Source organism: Protomyctophum parallelum (genome assembly GCF_964188405.1).
Source record: "Protomyctophum parallelum genome assembly, chromosome: 13".
NCBI lineage: Eukaryota > Metazoa > Chordata > Actinopteri > Myctophiformes > Myctophidae > Protomyctophum > Protomyctophum parallelum.
Window position 1 is genome coordinate 33710543 of NC_139708.1, and position 21061 is coordinate 33731603.

The window sequence follows — 21061 nt, forward strand, 5'->3', positions numbered from 1 at the left end:
CTAAGGTTATTGATTGAGCCCATTGGTCAGTCTCCTCATCTACGCTACAAGTGGCGCCAGTAATTCCCCTACTGTGCTGAGTGCGGTCACATTGTGCCCATTGCATTTCTGTCTGTTAACTTTGAGTGACAAAACGTTCCCACAGTTTATCCAATGCTGCAATTACACTAATGAAGATTTCAGATGGGAATGTTACGTTACCAAAGCCACAGAACAACAAAGCCACAAACATACTGTGTGTAAATGGTACATGTTTCTTGACTTTCTGTCCCAAAATGAGGACTGGCTTGCTCAGGCTTTTCAAGGTCTTTGGGTTTTTTTTCTTCACATTTCATAGTCGATATCTTCTCGTTATGCCATCCTAGGAATAATGCATGTTTAGATAGTTGACTTTGATTTGTTAGTTTTAATTTACCGGACAGGAGAGAAACATTTCTCTGAAAGAGAAATTGGACACATTTTTCTTTCAGATTTTTTGGTTTGTCACTCATTCTCATCTTCATTGTTGTCACCAGAGATGATGTTAATAATAACACTGTATTGATAGTGTCCACTCTCCATCCTCTGTTGCTCTCTCTCTCGCCCCTCAGGTATATCGGTAAATCCGACTCCATCACCATCAGCGTGTGGAACCACAAGAAGATCCACAAAAAGCAAGGGGCAGGCTTCCTGGGCTGTGTCCGCCTCCTGTCCAACGCCATCAACCGCCTCAAAGACACAGGCTGTAAGGAGACACATGATTGACCTATCTGTCTTTCTGGTAGTGTGTGTGCAGTGTGCACAGTAAAATCCTCCGTGTTCATTTAAGTCCAAAGTGTGTACAAATGGAACCAGGTCCATTTCTGTACACTCTGGTTTTAATTTAGTATTTTCCAGTGTATGAAGTTTGTGTTAATGTGAATTTTGCATCCCATAGGCTCGATAAAACCTCTGTTACACTGACACTGTTACACTGCTCCAGCCTCCAGCCCCAGGTTGACTTATTTGGAAGACATTTAAGCTTTAACTTTTTTATCCCAGGCTCTGCTGGCGGACAGCTGGTGGCCAGAAGCATTATGTTTACATACTTGTTAAGTTGATAGCTCAGAATCGCCTTGAGGAAATTGCATGGCATTTGGCACAAACGTTCACTTGGACTCAAGGATGAACTGATTAGAATTAGGTGGTCAAATGTCAAAGGCACTGTGACCTCACAAAACATATTAAATATATATTAAATTCCATCAAAGTCTTCACGACATTTAACTATGAGTCTTGACTGACATGGATGCAGACATGGAACTGCAACTGTTGGCAGGCATACGACAGCGATGCTGTATTTCTAGTTTTTCAGATGTCGAGAATGTCAGAGAACGGTCCGTGTGTTACTTGGGTGAAAGATTTGAATTACCGCTTGGATTGGCTGCAGTACAAATGCAGAATGGAGGCCATATACAGTAGTTATCAACAATAATCTTTAAGCCTTTATCTTCAATCCCCTTCTTCTCCCAGCTGCTAGGCTTTTAGTGTGAGGAAAGTCCTACTTGGCCCAATGAGACAAGCCAGATGCTAATAACGCAGCTTCGCTGTCAGGGCTAAGTGACAGAGGGTGTGTCCCTCACTAGGCTTGACGGAGTGCAGACCAGGGTGCGAGGCGATTCACACACACACACACACACACTTGCTTACTTGCTTATGGTAGTCCATCGTATCCGATGATGACTTCTACTTCTTCTACTGGTGAGATGACTGTGAAGTCCAATCCGAGCGCCACATTGTTTATTGCAGTGAGGGCATATGAAGTCAGTGTTAGTTGTGGCCTTGGCTGCAGTGATCATCTTCCTCCCCTGTCGTTTATTTTCCCTTGCCGTACTCCTCTCTTCTTCAAAACGCTGAAGTCCAGTATGGCAGAGCTGCCTCCATAAGGTGAGGCAGAGCTTTCCAGCTGGGTGTGCTGTATTCCACACCTCTTCAGTGATATTTTGAGCTGGTCCTTATATCTCCGCTTTTGCCCTCCTGCGGATCGCTGGCCATGGTGTAATTGACCATAGAGCAGTTGGCGTGGAAGCCTGTTCTCTGTCACTGTCACCCTGCGATTGCCATTAACCCTTTTTGGGCGGGAACCCCTTTTGGTGTTAGCATTATCTTATGCTTTAGCTATTGAAAAATAGCGAGCTTGTAGGTCTGCTATTTTTTATTTCTTTTTCTACGACATTTTTAGAATCTGATCTCAGGTCAAAATGGTTTAAAAGACGCTAATGTGATAAAAATGTCAGAGAGAGTGGCCTGTAGTAGTGACTTGTACCTGCGGCCTCACAGTCGAGCCAAAAGGAAGAGAATCCTTTCCTAGAAGCCGCTGACACTGTTGTTTTCCTGGAGTGGCACAGGAAACCTGAACCGCACTCCACAGCTGTGAGCGGTTTGCTGCTGCATTTCCTTACCCCCCCTGTCCTTCTGCATAGACTGGCAGCACACACACACACACACACACACACACTCTGCAGTGACTAAGCTCTGCATGCCTATCTCCGTCTGTCGATCTAGACAACCGGCCATTTCACCCAGACATGCATAATTGTATGGCTATTTGAGTGTAAGCACAGATCAGTCTTGTATTGTGGTCTCGCTCTCTCTATGGTTTTGTCATTCCTTTGCATCTTTGTGAGCTGTTTCTGTCTGCCATTCACAGCCACTGCATGTTATACGTAGATATACGTATGTGCAGGTATGCTCTTATAAGCTTGTGTATTGTTATGCTTTCTGTCCATCTGTGTGTGTTTTGCGTTTCCTCTGCGGGCTACTGACCCCGGGCCAGGCTCATCGTCACAAAGCGGTTTCCAGTGTCGTGTCTTTTTTTCCCCCTCTGCCTGTTTAGTCTAGACTGACATCCTGAGCGGATCTGCACGACACCCAGACAACAGAGCACAGAACAGATAGTGGCATTTCTCATGTCTGCAGGCAACTTGGTATTCCTCACATTTTTTGCACCCCCCACTCCCATCTGTCCCAATCCTCCTCCACAGTTCTCTCTCTTTCTTTCTTAACGGTCTCATTCCCAGACTCGGTTGAGAAGACAAAGACTTTCCAGAGTTTTGGCAGAGCGGTCCACATACGTGCTCAGACAGACTGAGTGGAATAGTGCTGGCTTTGTGCTGACATTTGTCACATGTCTGACCTCTGACCACTGCTCCCTCTGTACCGATGGCTCAACGAGCTTTCTTTTACTGTTCTTTTTTAACTTTTACGGCCCTGTGGCTGCCTCCTCGCAGAACCAGAACATCTGTTCTGGTACATCATATATACAGGTCCAGTCGTGGTCTAGAGAGAGAGAGAGAGAGGGAGGGGAATCAACTGGCTGATGTAAATGATACAGAGCGATGGGACTTGTCCATAAGGGGAAGAAAAAGAAAAACCCTTCCCAGCACGTGCTGGTTTACATGTGTCTATCTCAGACACTGATCGATCCAGCTTTCTCTGTGTGTCTCTATCTCTCTCTGCCCTTTCATCTATTGATTTGACATTCTCGTTCTCTCTCTCCCTCTCTTCCTTTTCTTCGTTGTTCTCGACGCTCACCTCTCTCCTCTTCATCTCTCTCTCTCTCTCTCTCTCTCTCCTCTTCATCTCTCTCTCTCCCCCCTTTCTTCCTTCGACAGACCAGAGACTGGACTTGAACAAGCTGAGCCCAAATGACAGTGACACAGTGCGAGGCCAGATAGTGGGTGAGTACAGGGGGATCGTTGAATTGGATTAATTACTATGTTCTCACTCATTGACGAATTATCCCAAAATGCTATACTGTGCTTAAGCCTTACATTTATTTTGGCATGCAGCACTATGGTACAACAAAGAATAAATTGGGCTTAAACTAGCCACATTAATACTAACATCCCTGTTTTGGGCATGTCATTACATGCAAAAGTTGTAATTTCATTAAAAATGTAATACCAAAGAAAATCCTGTAAAAAAGTGCTTGTATACCTGCTATTTTTTGCCAAAAATAGCACTCGGAACGCATTCCAATGCAACACGTTGGGACCTTGAAGATTGGCTTTTTCTGCCGTTTTTTAAATGGGGCTTCAGCTGCTAAACAGCCAGTGTTTTTGTATTGCAATTTGCAAGCTAAGTTGCTACAAAAAATGTTTCTACAAATGTTCCCTGGCTACATAACACCACACATAACCCATCAACAGTTGGCCAGCATTATAGCATTGTTTTACATTATGGCCATAGTGTATTACAGTTGTAAAGTAAAATGCAATGACTTCAGGAAGAGTCAAATTCAGATATAGCAGACATGCTCCTCAGGAGGAGATTAGCCCCCACAAGGCACCCCACTGACAGCTTCTAGGCCCCCGTTCCGAACCGTTCATAAAGCTTTATTGCTCTGCACTGTCCTGCACTCCTGCCCCATATGATCTGTGCCCTGTGAGTGTTGTGTCTAGTAATGTGTGTGTGTGTGTGTGTGTGTGTGTGTGTGTGTGTGTGCGTGTGTGTGCGTGTGCGTGTGCGTGCGCGTGCGTGCACCTGCATCTGTCCACCATGTGTGGATCTAGTGAGTCTGCAGTCCAGGGATCGGATTGGCACAGGCGGACCAGTGGTTGATTGCAGTCGGCTGTTTGACAACGATCTGCCAGATGGGTGAGTTGGATAACCCCCCCCACCCACCCACCCACCCACACACACACACACACAACAATGTGCACTGCCCTCCTAGCACAGAGATAGGCTAAATACATTCTGGAATATACAGGTACTGTATGTTCAATGTGATCAGGCCGTACTCCGTCAACGGAGGTTCTGTTCTGCAGCGGTGTTAAAACCATGTCTCACTGCTCTCTCTCTCTCTCTCTGTGCGCCCATGCTTTTGTGCCTGTTTTCTGCTGCCTAGGTGGGAAGAGAGGAGGACGGCAACCGGACGAATCCAGTACTTGAACCACATCACACGCACCACACAATGGGAGAGGCCTACCAGGTGAGTGTGCCACGCAGTGGGAGAGGACTACAGCCAGTGTTGTGAAGCTGAGACTGACTTTGGCACCATGTTGGATAATCGTTACCTAAACTATCATGAAGCCTGCATGAACTTCCAGGTTATGTCATAATGCTCTGTCCAATCAGCGTGGGAGTGGCATTGCACCAAATTAGATGCCAAAAAAACCCATGAGTTTCCTTTTTTCTCTCCGGACTGGAGTCACAGGGCTGATAAGAGAGGCGACAGCGATGAGAAGGGGGCAGAGAGGAGAGTTTGGCCACAGACTTTCTCTTCCCCTCTCTCTCTTCCTCTTCCCCTCTCTCTGCTTTCCCTACTGTCCTTATCAGCTGTCTTCCTATTACCGGTAGTCTTATTCCAGCACATCACACAGCTGTGTGTCAGTGCGTGCGTCAAGTGCAAATACACCAGCTGTTGTTCATGAGGTCAGCAGACAAGTGGCTGTTTTGGAACTGGTGTGTCTGTGTACCTACTATAGTCTGAACAAGGAGGTTTAATGTACCTATCAGTATCACACAGCTTAATGCTATCACACAGCTTGTATATAATCATAGTCAAATGTGTTGTGTTTATATTTGTCAGCCTAGGTCATGTCCACAGATTGTTGGTGTGTGGTCTATCGTCTCTAGGTGGCAGGAATTAACATAAAGTTGGCAATTGGCATTAATAAAAGTAAGTAAGCCTTACTGAGCCATGATAGCATGAGGCCCGGTCGAGCCATGAGGCCCATAGGGCAGGAGCCTATCTCCTGTTTCTGTAGCGTGAGGCAGCTTTGATGCACAAGTACACCCCCTGGATATGATGCTAGTATGTTGCAGGGACTTACCCCCAATCCAACCCTTGATGCTGTGCCAAGCAGGGAGGCATTGGGTCCCATTTTAAAAGTCTTTGGTATGACCCGGCCGGGGATCGAACACCCGACCTCCCAGTCTCAGAGCGGACAGTCTAACCACAAGACCACTGAGCTGGTAATTGGCATTAATGCTAACGTAAAAAAGAGCAGGGTGTGCTGTTCTATATTGGAGAGGGCATTGCTATTTGTGTATTGTTGGACCCATAGAAATAGAAAGGTATAGAAAGGACATTTCAAAAGGGACACTGGGGTTAACAATACCATTAGATAGCTTTACTGTTATTTAAGTTTACTGAGGCAGCATTCAATCCTATGATTGAATGATATCTCTAGTCTAGAACAATCTGCCCAGCAAAATAAGTTCTGTCAACACAGAATTAGGGCACTGAGCTCTTTGTACTATTTTATATTTATGGATGTACCAATGTCAAATTCATGCATAATTGATACATGAGCCAGCAAAGCCAGTCCACAGTGTATTATGTTCAAGGATGAATGTGTGTGCTATGTGTTCTATTCTATCCTTCCTGTCCTCCTTTGCTCTCTCGCTCTCTCTGTCTCTCTCTCTCTCTCTCTCTCTCTCTCTCTCTCTCTGTCTCTCTCTTTCTCTCTGTCTCTCTAGGCCAGCGTCGGAGTATTCCAGCCCCGGCCGTCCCCTGAGCTGTATTGTAGACGAGAACACACCCATCAGCACGAATGGTGCCACGCCACCGCCCACCAGCGTGGTGCCGTCCAGTGACCAGCGTGCCCAGGAGAGACGCGTACGCTCTCAACGGCACCGCAACTACATGAGCAGAACGCACCTGCACACGCCCCCCGACCTGCCGGAGGGATACGGTGAGTTGCAGTTGCAGTGTGTCAGACACAAAGCCTACACGGGTTGTGCAAGGAGTAAGGACGCGCTGTGATTGGCCAGTGCACTTGTACCAGGACACGCTGTGATTGGCCAGTAGCCACTTTGAGTGGCAGTCAGGTAGGTGCGTCACCAGAACATGATTTACTATTCTGTCCTTATCGGGTCGCAACTCAAACTCCCCTGAGTCAGCTAAGAGAACTTTGTTCTCTTAGCCACGGCAACTTGCACGTTTTAGCTCACTCTGTGGTGTCTCACGTGGCTCATGTTTGCTTGAGACGGTGGGCCTCCGTCGCGATCTAGTCCATAAAATTGTTGTTGAAGGCGTGAGGCACTTCCGCGTTGGCCACAGAAACGGGGCGTGGATATATGCACAACCCGTGTAGGATTTAGAACGTTGCGTGTCGGACACATAATCTGCATAAACACACTGTAAATACACTTCTTATTAATGTCTCTCATTTTTTGTCAGTCTGTGCTAGCTGTCCACTGATAAACAACATATGATATGCTTTTACTTAGTAGTGTAGAACAAAATAAAAGTATATGAAATATTGCAGTATTGAAAGGGACAAAACGTTTAATTAACAAAAGTATGAGTGGTTACGTTTAATTTAACTGACACGCTCCACTTCAGAAACACCGGCAACAACGCGCTGACAGCTAAATGCAAAGAACGCTGAGCCCACAACATCAGAGCGCTGTGTGTATCTGCGCTGCCGTGTCATGGCTCTTAGGATCCCCGCATCCCAGCTGAATCACTCCGCTAATCGGTGTCCTGTTTAAACTGACTTAATTGAATTGATCCGGCAGTTAAACGCTGGCGGCAGCCATTCACTCCACCCCCTCCCCTCCATGTGTCTCCCTCTCTCTGCACAGTGCACTGCACACACTCAAGAAGTCGGCCATATTCATTTAAACACACACACACACACACACACACACACAAGCCTATAGCCGTCACACAGCCTGAGGGGAGTTAAGCCACAGTGGAAATCTTGTTGCGGCTTTTGGAGCCTCGTTTGGAGGACACTATCGCAGTCTGATTAGGAGGCTCCTTGTGGTGTCTCTCTCACTGACTGCTCCACTCTGTCTCTTACCCCCTTTCTCTCTCTGCTTCACTCTGTGTCTCTCTATCAGTATGTGTTGCTGTTTCTTTCTTTTTTCGGTCACAAAATGTATATTGTAATATTATTTATCTGTTCATCTGTCTAATTGGGTATTGCCCACATGGTACCTCCCCCACCCCCCTGTCACCAAGAACGTGCACACATAGACCTGCCAACCAGTGCCAGAGCATGTTTGCTTGATTGCAGTTCAGATCTGTGAGAGAAACATTTATGAATAAAATATGTAGTCACCCTCTCGTGTAAGCTACATGAAACAAAAGGCATCGCAAGCTACAAAACGAGTAGTGATCTATACTGATTACGTTCTGTATAGATATGTGGTTATGTCCCGATTCTGTTATTCTGTCCGTGTTTTCTGCTCAACCGTCAAATTTGTAGGACCTTTTTGTTCAATATAAAAGCATAAAGGTCAGTGTGCAATTATGGTTTTAGTTTTGCTCATCAGTCAAGATGCAGACTACCAGCAATAACCTCAAGCCCTTTTCACTTATGAATGTCTGGGGAATCAGACCGGCACATTGTCCCGTGTTTAGCCTTTCACACATGTAGCACGCAACAGGAAAATGTCTGTTTCACATAATGTATAACTAAAAGTACTCAGTTTGATAAGGTGCAGCGTCTGGGTAGACAATGCGTCAGCCACTCCTGAGATACGAGGATCAAATACTTTTTTAAAAATACATTTCCTTCCCACGGAACATGACAGATTGCTCAAGTAAATTCACAGGATGAATCGTGTATTCACACATTGAGCTGTTTGAGTTCCATCAGACGTTACCTCGACTTAACTCAATGGAGCTGGAAGCATTAAGTCAGTTGCATGTCATGTCCTAGGACATGTGCGTTCATACATACAGCCCAACCGTTTAAAGTCTGGAAATCGTCCATATTTGAGTGCATGTGTGAAAGCCATTTAAGTAAAGGTTTAGTGTAAGAGCATTTATCCTCCTTTGGTTTTGCCACGACATGTGGAAATTACCATGATGTCATTGCTGGTTTTGTAACATATGTTAGGAGAACATGGTTTTGTTCCTCCTAGGAACAGAGCATAAGAGTGTCCCAGACACCAATAAATTAATAGAATGTATTTACTAAAATGTTACTAGCTTATTCTAGTGTCCGCCTGAAAATGTCATATGCATGCTGATTAGTGTAACAAATCCATTTTTATTACACTATATGTACAATTTTCGTTTCTTCCTAATACAAATCGATACTCCCATCAACAATTCACAAATTTATTTCATCAAAGTGTTCATTGCGTCAATATTTAGGTAGACAGAAACCTTAATTGTCTCATGGAGTCATGTGATAATGCTGTGGCCATCAAACAGGATTTTTATTCTCCATACCATTTTCCTTCACAAATGTGTGGGAATGGCCTATTTCTTTAAAATAAATCACACCTGTGTGAACCGAGTGGTGCAACAGTACTGTACTATACTGTACTTCTCGTACTGTACGGTACAAGCCCTCCTCTGCGTGCGTGTTTGTGTGTGACACGCTGCGCAACATTGCCATCCAGTGGTATTGCTGAGGTGTTTCAGCTGTCCACGCTCGGACGGACAGAGACAGACACAGCCATCCAGGGACATACATAGTTGCGTAATGGAGCGGAGGCACCGCTCAAAAACACACTATGTCATGAATGCGACATCCAATCATGCCCAAATTTGGAATTGCATGCTGATGGGCCTCTATAGAGCGTACCTCCTAAACCCCTTTCACTCTGCCCATAGTTGGCACCACAAACACGCAGACTCTCGTACAAACCTCGGCTTTGCACCCCACCAGAGATCTGTGCTCCCAAGAGAAAAACTTTCTATTTCTTATTGCCCTTTTATTTTTTTAGATTGAAGTTTTTTGGATAGGGATTAAAGTTCAGTTTGTGTTCATGTTTTATCTATGAAAAAAATAATCTTTCTTTATCAAATAGATAGATACATTAATAAATTAATCTTTTTTCAGATTTGATTTGAAAATCTTTTTGACAAAGAATTGGTCAAAACATTGGTAATCGGCGGTCTGGTCTCCTCACAATCCGGAACGGCATTTAGACCTGATAATCTGGTCATCGGTTCGACTCCATTATGTAAACCGGGCATTAATGTCCACATGGATGCCAGAGAGAAGAGAGAAGTCCCTGGCAGGCTGCTCTGTGGAAATATCCCTGTCAACCCCTGTGATGAACGAGCTCCCCCCCATATCGCCTTCTCGGTCTTCCCATCCACCTTCTTTCCTCCAACTCCACCAATCCATCTGAGTCTGGGACCTCTGCTGACAGAACGGTCTGCTTTTATCTCTATCGCGGTCTGATCTCTATCTCTCTCTATCTTAACGCACGCCACGCAGATGACACACAGGCTCTGGACCGAAAAACACACACACACACACACACACACACACACACACACACTGTATAAATCAAACCTCATTTCATTTTCCGACGTTGTCGACACAGCGTCTTGTGCGCTCCACGTGGGGGTGGAGGAGATTTACGCCCCACCAAAATCACTCTGCCGTGTGCCTGAATCCTTCCTTAGGTTTTAATATCCTTTTGTCTCCCCCCCCCGCTCCCCTACAGAGCAAAGGACCACACAGCAAGGACAGGTGTACTTTCTCCACACCCAGACGGGCGTCAGCACATGGCACGACCCCAGAGTACCTAGGTATGTCTGCCGTAAGGCCTGTGTTTGTGACACATTTCCCCATATTCACATTAACTTTTCATTATTTTTAGTTTAGCTGTCGCTGTTGTTGTTTTTGTTTGTGGGGATTCTTGTTTTCTTCCCATTTTTTTCACCTGGAATGTCCCCAGAAAAGTTAGTTTTATGACAAGATGAACATGATCTACACTATACAGAATATACAGTCTGCACATCCCCCTCACATCTCTGGTTACAAATGGACCCTTACAGGTCCATTTGGTTTCATTTGTGCATTCTGTGTTGAATTAACACTGAGGTTTTTTTTTCCAGTGTAGATTGGGGTCCCAGAGATAAAATATTAATCAAATGGCCCTAATGCATATCAAACTGGGGGCTTTGGAATTAAAAAGGTAAACCGTCACAGTGCTCTAGTACCCCCCAGGAAAGCAGATGCTGATTGCAGGCTTGTGGAACGCTATGAGTTTTCTCTCTTGCTAGAGAGACCTCTAGACTCTGGTCTCACCACAGGATGCAAGTACAAAAGCACAGGCGTTCCACTCTGTCATACTGGAGACTCGAGGGCCCTGCTGCTCACTCAGGCATTCGAGAGCTATTGACTACCAAACTCCCAGAAGGACAATAATGTACATGCACGTTCACTTTCACACATGCACACAGTGCAGTGTGCTGCAAACTAGATCAATAAAACATGAGCAATATCCTAATACTTGGGCCAGTTCACCCTCGCTCCGTGTCAATATGCAGCGTGATGGATGGTATTTTTATTGCCGTGAATACTAGCCACATTGGTCAGGCCACACCTCACTGGGCAGACATCTCCAGATGAGACCGAGCCGCCCAAAGTTCAGAATACTCTGGAGGCTCCTCTGCTCTAGCTTTGGCTCTGAAGCGGCAGAAGCCGATAAGTGAGCGCCAGCATAGCAGAGCTACTCCACTGCAGTGTTCTGAACCTTCTCTGCTCTGTGAACCACTGCCGGAAAAAAGGGCTGCATGGCAGCAGTAAATAACTCTGGTGGGAGGAAAGAAGGGGGAAAAATAGCATAAAAGTGATTTCTCAGACACGTCAGAAAATCCTCACTCTCCGCCTGAGTCTCCTCTCTCGACCCTGAGTTACTGCTCTCAATAGTTTTTATTATAAAGACAGACGGAGAGAAAGAGAAAAAATCTCTCTCTTTTTTTGTTTTGAATGCCACTTGACTATACTGTATTTGAACTGTGTGTGTGTGTGTGTGTGTGTGTGTGTGTGTGTGTGTGTGTGTGTGTGTGTGTGTGTGTGTGTGTGTGTGTGTGTGTGTGTGTGTGTGTGTGTGTGTGTGTGTGTGTGTGTGTGTGTGTGTGTGTGTGTGTGTGTGTGTGTGTGCGCATCTTTCAGAGATCTCAGCAATGTGAATTGTGAGGAGCTTGGTCCGCTGCCCCCTGGCTGGGAAATCAGAAATACCGCCACTGGCCGGGTCTATTTTGTGGATCACAACAACCGAACCACACAGTTCACCGACCCGCGCCTCTCCGCCAACCTGCATCTAGTCCTCAAGTGAGTCCGTCCATTGGTTTCCTTCTTTTTTTTCCTCTTTAACTGAACTACCGGTAATTAGTGACAATTAGCAATGACACTGTCTGTTCTGAAATCAAATGTATCAAATTAGTAAATGTTTTTTCTTTTCTTTTTTTTTGTACCAAAAAGCCCCAACAGTCCAAGCCCCAACGGTTCTCGTGGTGGTGTAGAAAGTCAGAATGTCAGGTAAGGCACAAGTACACACACACACACACACCCGGGCAGTGTTGTCCCTGAATGCGTTCAATGAACGTTCGTTCACGAACACGTTCGTATTTTGGGTGAAGGTGAACTGAACGTACTGTATTTCTGCTTGATGAACGTCATTGTGAACGAGTTCATTTCTGGCGTGTGTGAGTTGAGTGTTTCCATAGAGCCTCCACAGAGTGCAGTGATGCCTGATTTATTCTTCGTCGTACAACGTGTTCCATGCTGAAAATAGCTGATCTACAAGCTCACAACGTGGAGATATGCAGGCTGTGAGAACTGAACTGAGAAGAGAGCCTTCACAATAAAAGCATGCAGAGATAGAACAAAGCGGAGATCCGGGCAAACTTAAAGGTTAAAAATGAGGAAAACCGACATGTTTCGACCTATACAGTCTTCATCAGGGCATAAAAGCATGCAGCTTTCACAAGTCGGCTCATAATAAAGACAAGGAAAAACCTAACTAAAATTGTTCATTTTTTGGAACCATGAACTTCAGTTCAAAATATTGAATTATGAACTGAACTAGTTAATGTTTTAAATTTTGAACTGTGAACTGAACTAGTTCATAACACTGCACCCGGGAAGACAAAAACAGACCCTCCCTCGGTGCTGATTCTCAACCTTTTTCATTTCAACGACCCCCAGTTTGATGTTCATCAGGCCATGGATGATAGATTCTTTTCTCTGGGACCCCACAGTGTTAATTACATATTTGTTCCTAACTCCGCCCCTAGCACGTCCAAGGACCCCATGTTGAGAGCCAGTGTTTTACAGGAGCGTCCTACGCCAAGGTGTGTTCACCACCTGTGGAGGTTCAACAATCAGAGCAGCTTTTCTGCTGAGCAGACCCAGACACTCTCCCATGCACTCCCCCACAGCTTTCCCTCCACACATATGCGCGCGCACGCGCACACACACACACACACACACACACACACACACACACACACACACACGCACGCACGCACGCACACACACACACACACACACACACACACAGAAGTTTAAATTCCACAGCCCTGCTTGCAGAGGTTTTGATGGCGAAGGAGTTTTTAGCACACAATCCGTCACAAAGCTGGCTTTGGCTGCACATCAGATAGCGGCCTGGAAACCAAGGCTGCCGTGTCTGCGGCCAGGATATGCTCAGTAAATGAATGAACCGTGTTTGTTCGTGTGTGTTTACGGGGGAGGGTGTTCATATGTGCGTGTACTGTACACGACTACACGTGTGTGTATGTGTATACCCACACAAGTCTGTCGGGCTTGCCTCTGCACTTTGTGGTGGCTGCCTGTTTTTTGGCTTTTTTTTTTTTCATGTGCGCCTGCATGTGTGTGTGTGTGTGTGTGTGCATGCTTTGAAACATTTTCACCTCATGCAGCTGTTCAAATACAGTCATGGCGATGGCCACAGAGGGTCCCGGGCCTCTGTGGAAGGTGGGAGCAGCGTTGTGGGTGCTTCGACGGGCCTCCTTCACCGCCTGACCTCATTCTTCCTCCGCGTGCACTCCGTGCAGGGAGAGGCAGAGTGCTCCGACGGACGGATGGAGAGAGAGATCAGGTTTCTTTTTTTCCCCCTGTCCTGACAGATCAAAGAACGTGTTTGAGTACTTTGTACTCCTTTTTTTCCCCTTCTCGTCCCTGGTCCTCTGAAAATCTTATAAAAACCCAGCCTGGCACGCCACGTACGTTTTTGTAATGCAGGAATTTTTCTTTTTCGTTTTAAGCCCAATAACGTCCAGATGTGCGAAAATCTCGCACGTAGCATTTTTCCTGTTCTATAAATACACAGGTTGGATAATTATTACACATCAAAGCCAGGAAGGGAGTGGGGTTTTTCGTTATTGATTACTTTATTTCAGAGGAATGATCATATCAGAGTCGGAGAAAGGATTGCGTCTCAGCGGTAAAAGCAAGTCTATAGCCATTAGAGTGATCCGACCACATGTATGTGCTCTGAAGTGAGAAACCCCTGACTTTGACATGACTTTGATGGAAGAGGTCTGTAACGGTGTGTAATTGTGTATGTGTGTGTTTAATCTAACACGCCTCACAGAGGGTTTCATTGTGTGCTACTGCTAATTCTCCACTGGTTAGTCAAGGGCTTAGATTCCTTTGCTCAAGTTGAGCAAATTAACCAGTCTTGACATGATGCAAGTGACCAGGTTTTGATCACCGCCACGAGCCCCAATGATCCATTCTTAAGCCTCCCTTGTATCTGAAAGGCCATTTTCCATTCTCTGAATGAAACGGTGAAACTCGAAACTCCTAGCTGACCAGCATGAAGCCGCTGGACCGTGACTGGAAATGGGACCAGCTCCGGAGCGACGTTCCCGCTCGCGACAAAAACCTCTGGAAAAGAGATCAGTCGCCATGGCTTTCCATCAAGACATCTGCCTTTTATCAAGGGCAGGGATTTCAGGAGTTTTCACCCCTCACACGGCCGTCATCCCACAAAAATGTTTGATATATATATATATGTCCGTCAATCTCATGGTTTATTGGCCCCTCTTTATTCGCTAAAGACATTGGATCGGCCAGCCAGAGCACGGCTTTGGTTAGACTCCCCGTGTGGTGTTGCAATATCTTCTGATGAATCCCCCCCACCAGTGCAGCTGGTCACTGTACAATAGGTAACTGAATCCTTGTCTGTTTTTAAGAGCTGGCTGACCGTCTGTACACTCGCACGGGAAGTTGCTGTTTCATTTCCACAGAGGATGGCTGTTTTCTTGCATTTAAGCATTTTATTAGCGAGGATGGTTTGGTAACACTTTATTCACAGTGGCCATATCCCAGGATTATTGTTAGTCTGTGTGTCACGTCAACCTATAGCACAGCATCCTAAGCACGCAAGTGTTATGCACTGTGATTATAGTGTACATTAAATAGTTTTCCATGGATTTGTAATTGTTATTGTTATTGTTATTGTATTATTATATTTTAATACGCGTATATCGGCAAAGGCTGTTTTCAACACACAGAACCGCATCACTGTGTTCACCGCTCACCAGGGAAACGACTTGGAAAGGGAAGAGAGAGGGAGGGTGCGTGTGTGTGCGTGTGTGGGCGAGTGAGCGAGACAGAGAGAGGACAGTGCAGGAATGTTTGATTTATGGGTGAAAGTGCATGGAGAGTAAATCTCCATGCCTCACCTCTCCCTTCTCCTTCCTTCCCTTCCGCCCTCCGAGCTGTCCTCTGTGTTTGGGTGCTGTCGGGAGGCAGTCCTTCCTGCCTAACCCCCATCTACATATCTTTCCCTCCCTCGGAGTCTAGTCTGCAGGAAATAACGGGATTGGAGTGGCCTGTGGGGGCCCGTGTCTTTCTGGGATGAGGGAGTGGATTCATCTGACGAGAGTGGGCACTTAGGCTAGAAGAGACGCCACTTTTGTTAAACATGAGCCGTCATGGCGCGTTGTGGCAGAGAAATAATTTGAGCCATTTGGTGGAAACCATAGAGTGGAGCAGAATTTGCTCTGGTTAATGTGTGGTTTAATTCAGACGCAACTTGAAAATCCATTTGCCTCGTTGAGAATTTAGCGGCTTGATCAAGTTGATATCCGCTGCATGTTTTTAGGGGATTTATAATTCTGGCACGTGCACGTCGTGCAGACATGTTCTTTCACCATGCAAATGATTCTTAACACTTGCTCAAACCTACATGTATGCTCAACAAGAAAATAACTATTTACCCTGACGCTGATGAAGACCAGGGCAAGTCGCAACGTGTAGGTATTTTTTCTTTTAAAATAAAGGGCTTTAAGCTTTTTTTCCTCTACTAAACTTCACTATGCCTTGGATTTATTGAAGGAGACTTTCTGGTTATACTCTAACTTGATGGTATAATGCCTACAATCAACAATCATTCCTTCCATATGTCTTATCTAAATGAGCTTTATTGTTGAACGTGTTCTTGTGCTACTGTTGAATAGATTTGTGAGCTTCTTCCTCGTGTCTGGCCATCGTGTCCGGCCAGTGGTTGGTGCAGGTTGACGTGTTGTGTGAGTGCATCGGCATTGCTGTCTCTGTTCTTGTTGTGGTGAGTTTGTGTGAACGTGCAAACTGCAAATGGTGCTAGCTTCATAAAGGCCCTTTTGATGCGCACGTGTGTGTGTGTGGGGGTGTGTGTGTGTGCCCTGCTACCCTCCATACAGTGCCAGTCTCTTCCATCCAGTCCTCACACCGCCTCCTCTCTCCCATCCTCTCGGTTCAGAAGTCCAGTTCTCCGTCCAGGGGTCTGACTGGGCCAGAGTGGAACTCGTGGCCAAAATGCGAACCTGGGATAATATCCACCGCCTCTTTGATAACAGCGGCTTCTCTGTCCGCCCATCGCAGAGGTGGTCCTTGTAGGACATGGTTTTCAACCAGTGGTCCGGCCGGGGACCACCAGTGGTCCTTGAGGAAGGTCCAGGTGGTCCCCAGATAAATGATCGAGAGTTGGTGACAAAATGGAGCCTTATAGATCTTTAACTCTTGAGAGTGTAAAATGAAATTATTGTTAAACATCTGCGTTACTTAATTTTAAAATAATTGTTATTTAGATTTCCATTGCCTGTTATCTCTCCTCGTGGTACCACATCAATACAGCATGGACTTGTGGAAAAGATCCAACGATAACAAAATATTCTTAGTTTTGGGTCTGAGAGGCTAAATCTCATCAGGTGGTCCGTGGCTCAATAATGGGCCTTGACATAAAAAGGGTTTAAAACCACTGTTGTAGGATGACAGGGGCACAAACAATGAATCACAAGCTCCTGAAGATCCCCCACGATTCTTCATCGTAAACAAACCAGTTTCTTGGCAAAACTTCTTGTTTTCCTGTCCAGGTTTTATTTTTAAATGTCACGATTTTTACAGATGCAAGTTCACGAGCCAGGCTCGAACCCACAATGTTAGTGATGCGGCGTTCGGCCAAGAACGTATCTATCCAGTGGAATGGCTTCGCTCTGCCTTTCTGTAACGGCATAGGAATTAGGACCCTGGCCTTTCTCTCTTCTCAAACCCAAACATCTCATTCTGAACAACGGCCTCAGTGACCCTCGGGTTGCCTCAAGTATCCAGTACATGATGAGTCAAGAGCAACAGAGAATCTATTTGCAGAACGTTTTCTTGTCTCAGTCACACGCATGCATACACACACACACACACACACACACACTCACTCACTCACTCACTCACTCACTCACTCACTCACACCTCCGTTGGGACTGGGAGCCCTGTTTTAGCTGAGCTGTCTGTCTGCTCTAGATTGCCGTGGGGGCCCTGTGGCCAGCCAGGCAGCCATGGCCCTCACCTACGTACCTGTGAAGCTGGCCCCCAGGTTGGTCTCTGTGGCTAGAAGGGGACATGTTGGTGTGTGTGTTAATGGTGGGACGGTGTAGTAGAGGACTTATGCATTAGTTTGTAGAGTCTGGCGGGGCATAGAAGAGGGTTTGACTGCAGGGCCATCGTTCTGTTTACAGACGCTATGAAGTTGTCATAATATCCACCTATGTCGGTGGATATTATCTGGCTTCATAGACCTGTCACTCCAGCCCCTCGTCTGTCTGCCCCCCTTCTCTCTGTGTGTGTGTGTGTGTGTGTGTGTGTGTGTGTGTGTGTGTGTGTGTGTGTGTGTGTGTGTGTGTGTGTGTGTGTGTGTGTGTGTGTGTGTGTGTGTGTGTGTGTGTCTCTGAGGCCACGGCAGCTGTTTGATTTGATGTGTTTCCTAGATGACCTCAGTGTGTTTACCCGGCATTCTCCACAGTCAGCAGAGAGCACAGACAGAGCAGAGACACAGCACAGACAGCAGAGAGCACAGACAGAGAGCACAGACAGAGAGCACAGACAGAGCAGAGACACAGCACAGACAGCAGAGAGCACAGACAGAGAGCACAGACAGAGCTACAGGCCTCACTTTCACTTTGTTGGCTCGAGCTGTGTTGTTTTAACCAGTGTGCTTGCTTCTTTTTTTTTTCTCACTGTCTCTTCTCCCCGACTCACTCTTTTTCCATGTCCATTTCTCTTTGCTTCCACCCCCCCTCCACAGCCGTCAGAACCAGTCGAAGGACCAGGCCCAGCAGGTTCTGGTGTCTCCGAGTCAGCTACCAGAGGAGGCAGAGTGCCTCACGGTGCCCAAGTACAAGAGAGACCTGGTACAGAAGCTCAAGATCCTCCGCCAGGAGTTATCCCAGCAGCAGCCCCAGGCCGGCCACTGCCGCATCGAGGTGTCCCGCGAGGAGATCTTTGAGGTGAGGGAAGGAAGGGGGTTTTGGAAGGAAGGAGTTTTATAGAAATTGATTGGCCAAAATGTGAATTAAACTGTTTCTCACTCGCACGCACACACACACACACACACACACACACACACACACACACACACACACACACACACAGTACACACACACACACATCAAAGTCAGACACTCTTCAGTCACTTAAAAGCTGTTTTATCTGAGACTTTCCCGCATATTGCCAGCAAAGAATAAGGAATGCACTCCTTATTTAATTCAGAGTGCAGAGTGATGCGATGTCTCTCAACATTCTGTCCTCTCACGGTTCAAGATTACGTTTTCCCATCCACTTGGATACTCCCATATAGGTCATTGCCTGTGGCAGATTAGCTGCTAGCTATTACACACACACACACACACAGACACACACACACACACACACACACACACACACACGCACACACCATTATCTATGATGTGTGATGGTAGTCTGTTCAAAATCGAAAGCAGACCCCTTTGTTTGAAATGCGGGGTTTTCTCAAGTGCATTTTCTCAGCGGGGGAGTTCTCTGAGTCTTAGGAGGTGCCGGGCCTTCATCGCCGCAACAACACCTGCAAACAGACTACATGACCCCTCGTAAAATATCCCATGGAATGTGCTGGAAACGGCAGTGTCTGTTAATCTGAGGGAAGATTTTTGTTGGCTGATCTCAACGCGAAGCAGTGGGGCCGCTGGGCGGGGGCCTGAACCAGAGGTAGGGCCATGGCTATAGACATAACTTTGTAGCTTCACCAGACCGACCCAGGCATTAAATTATGACTGAATGGGGCAAGTGTTAGCCGGCAAGCTGTCAAAGCTGTCTTCTTGTGTACTTTCCGCTGCGATAAGGCACTCTTATTTCTTCCGCGGCACCCCTCTCTCTCTCTCTCTCAGCGTATCTGGAGGGCACGGGTGGACCGCTGCTGTCAAAGAGGCCATGTTATTATAGTCTTATGGGTTGTGTTTATTATAACTGCCCCTAATCCACTTTAAATGAGCCTCCCCTGACACTGGAAGCTGTCTACACGTGGGTCCCGACACTTAAATTGACGGAGGTCGGTCAGATCCCAGCAGACAGACACGCGAGAGGGGTTGAATGGTTCGCCTTTATCAAAATACAACATAGTGAAAAGTGTTGCTATGGTACAGAGCCGTTTACACTGCAACGCGTCCTGCAGTTTTTCTGGGTTTTTTTTACAATCTGTTCAGAACAGACTGATTGCTTTGTACATTCCTTTATAAAAGGGCACACAGTGGCAAGAGTGAGTTTTTTCTATTTTCTTTTTTCTTTACATCATGTCACAAAAGAGACAAATGTTTCGGCTATCCAGCCTTCTTCAGTGTGTACACATCAGCCTTCTTCAGTGTGTACACATCGGTGTTGGTGAATGTGTACATTCCTGTCATGTTTCTCATGAGCCACCAGGCAAGGCATCAGACTGTAAGGCCCTTTCCCAATTCCTTTTTTAACCCTACCCCTCAGCCCTTGCCCCTTCCCCTTGTCCCTACATAATGAGTTTCAAGGGGTGGGGGGATAAATCATCCCCCTAGGAATTGGAACGTCCCTAAATATTGAACGTCCCTTGTAGATATTGATATACAACCTGTTCTCAGAAAATAGCTGGTCTGCAAGCTCACTACAGGCCAGTGGTCCCCAAACTTTGATGGCATTTCTGTCTCTGGGACCCCCAATTCATATTGTAAAATCAATGTTAATTAACTATCAAACTATCATTTAGCCCATGACCCACTTTGGAAACTACTTTCCATTTAAGCTGTAGAGATGGAACGTAAATATAACATTGCTGTGGTTATTATGAAATAAATATATTGTAGTTCTGTCTCATGTTGCCCACCATGCATAATGTACGTAACTCAGCTAGATATAGCTCATTCTGACACCTGCTCAACAGTTGTACCTGATTCATTGATTATTGTATTAACAGTTTGTATAGCATGGGTACAGATATATATACAGGGTTAGAAAAAGGAAAAACTATTTACTATTTACAGTATAGAAAGAAGGGGCTGTGATCACTGTGTTCATTGTTTTTAATATCATTAAACAGAGTTTCTATCAATGAAAATGCCATCGTGATTAATCTCCATCCAATGTACAGTCTGTACAGCAGCTTGCAATCTGTTCCATAGCTGGTTTGCCTGGGGAAAAAAACAACACCATTGCTAATTAGTTATGTAAGTTTTGCAACTTGTGGGGATTAGTTTAACATTGGTCATGATTAAACCATAGCTATCACTGCAGCGAGTAGCCAACGTTATGCAGTGACAGCGTTAGGTACAGTAGGCTATTTCACGGCTTTTAAGAGCTCCAAAACTGCAGAATGTTGACATATCGTGGTCTGGGGGGTCGGACTGATGCCTGCTAATAAGCTAGCTTGCATCTGAGTTGTATCACCGGGGCATGCACTGGCGATAAATAAAAAAGAATAAAGCGCCGATGCGGCGCCAAATGAATGGGTAACGTTGTATGAATGCAACACCGTATCATATCGTTAGTTCACGTGACGTAACGTTAACCTTTGCAAGAGATTGCGATATTTTTGGCGATGCAGATTGTTA

At 45.9% G+C, this 21061-nt stretch overlaps 1 protein-coding gene across 1 annotated transcript in view; it reads left to right on the forward strand.

Annotated features, from left to right (window-relative positions):
• Positions 1–21061, forward strand: part of LOC310869865 (E3 ubiquitin-protein ligase SMURF2) — a 62388-nt gene that overhangs the window by 28999 nt on the left and 12328 nt on the right. The window contains exons 4-12 of the mRNA XM_083780827.1: positions 591–724; positions 3633–3698; positions 4533–4617; positions 4868–4951; positions 6445–6659; positions 10390–10474; positions 11847–12005; positions 12156–12212; positions 18259–18460. Coding sequence (XP_083636953.1) covers positions 591–724; positions 3633–3698; positions 4533–4617; positions 4868–4951; positions 6445–6659; positions 10390–10474; positions 11847–12005; positions 12156–12212; positions 18259–18460 — 1087 coding nt within the window. The remainder of the gene's footprint in view (positions 1–590; positions 725–3632; positions 3699–4532; positions 4618–4867; positions 4952–6444; positions 6660–10389; positions 10475–11846; positions 12006–12155; positions 12213–18258; positions 18461–21061) is intronic.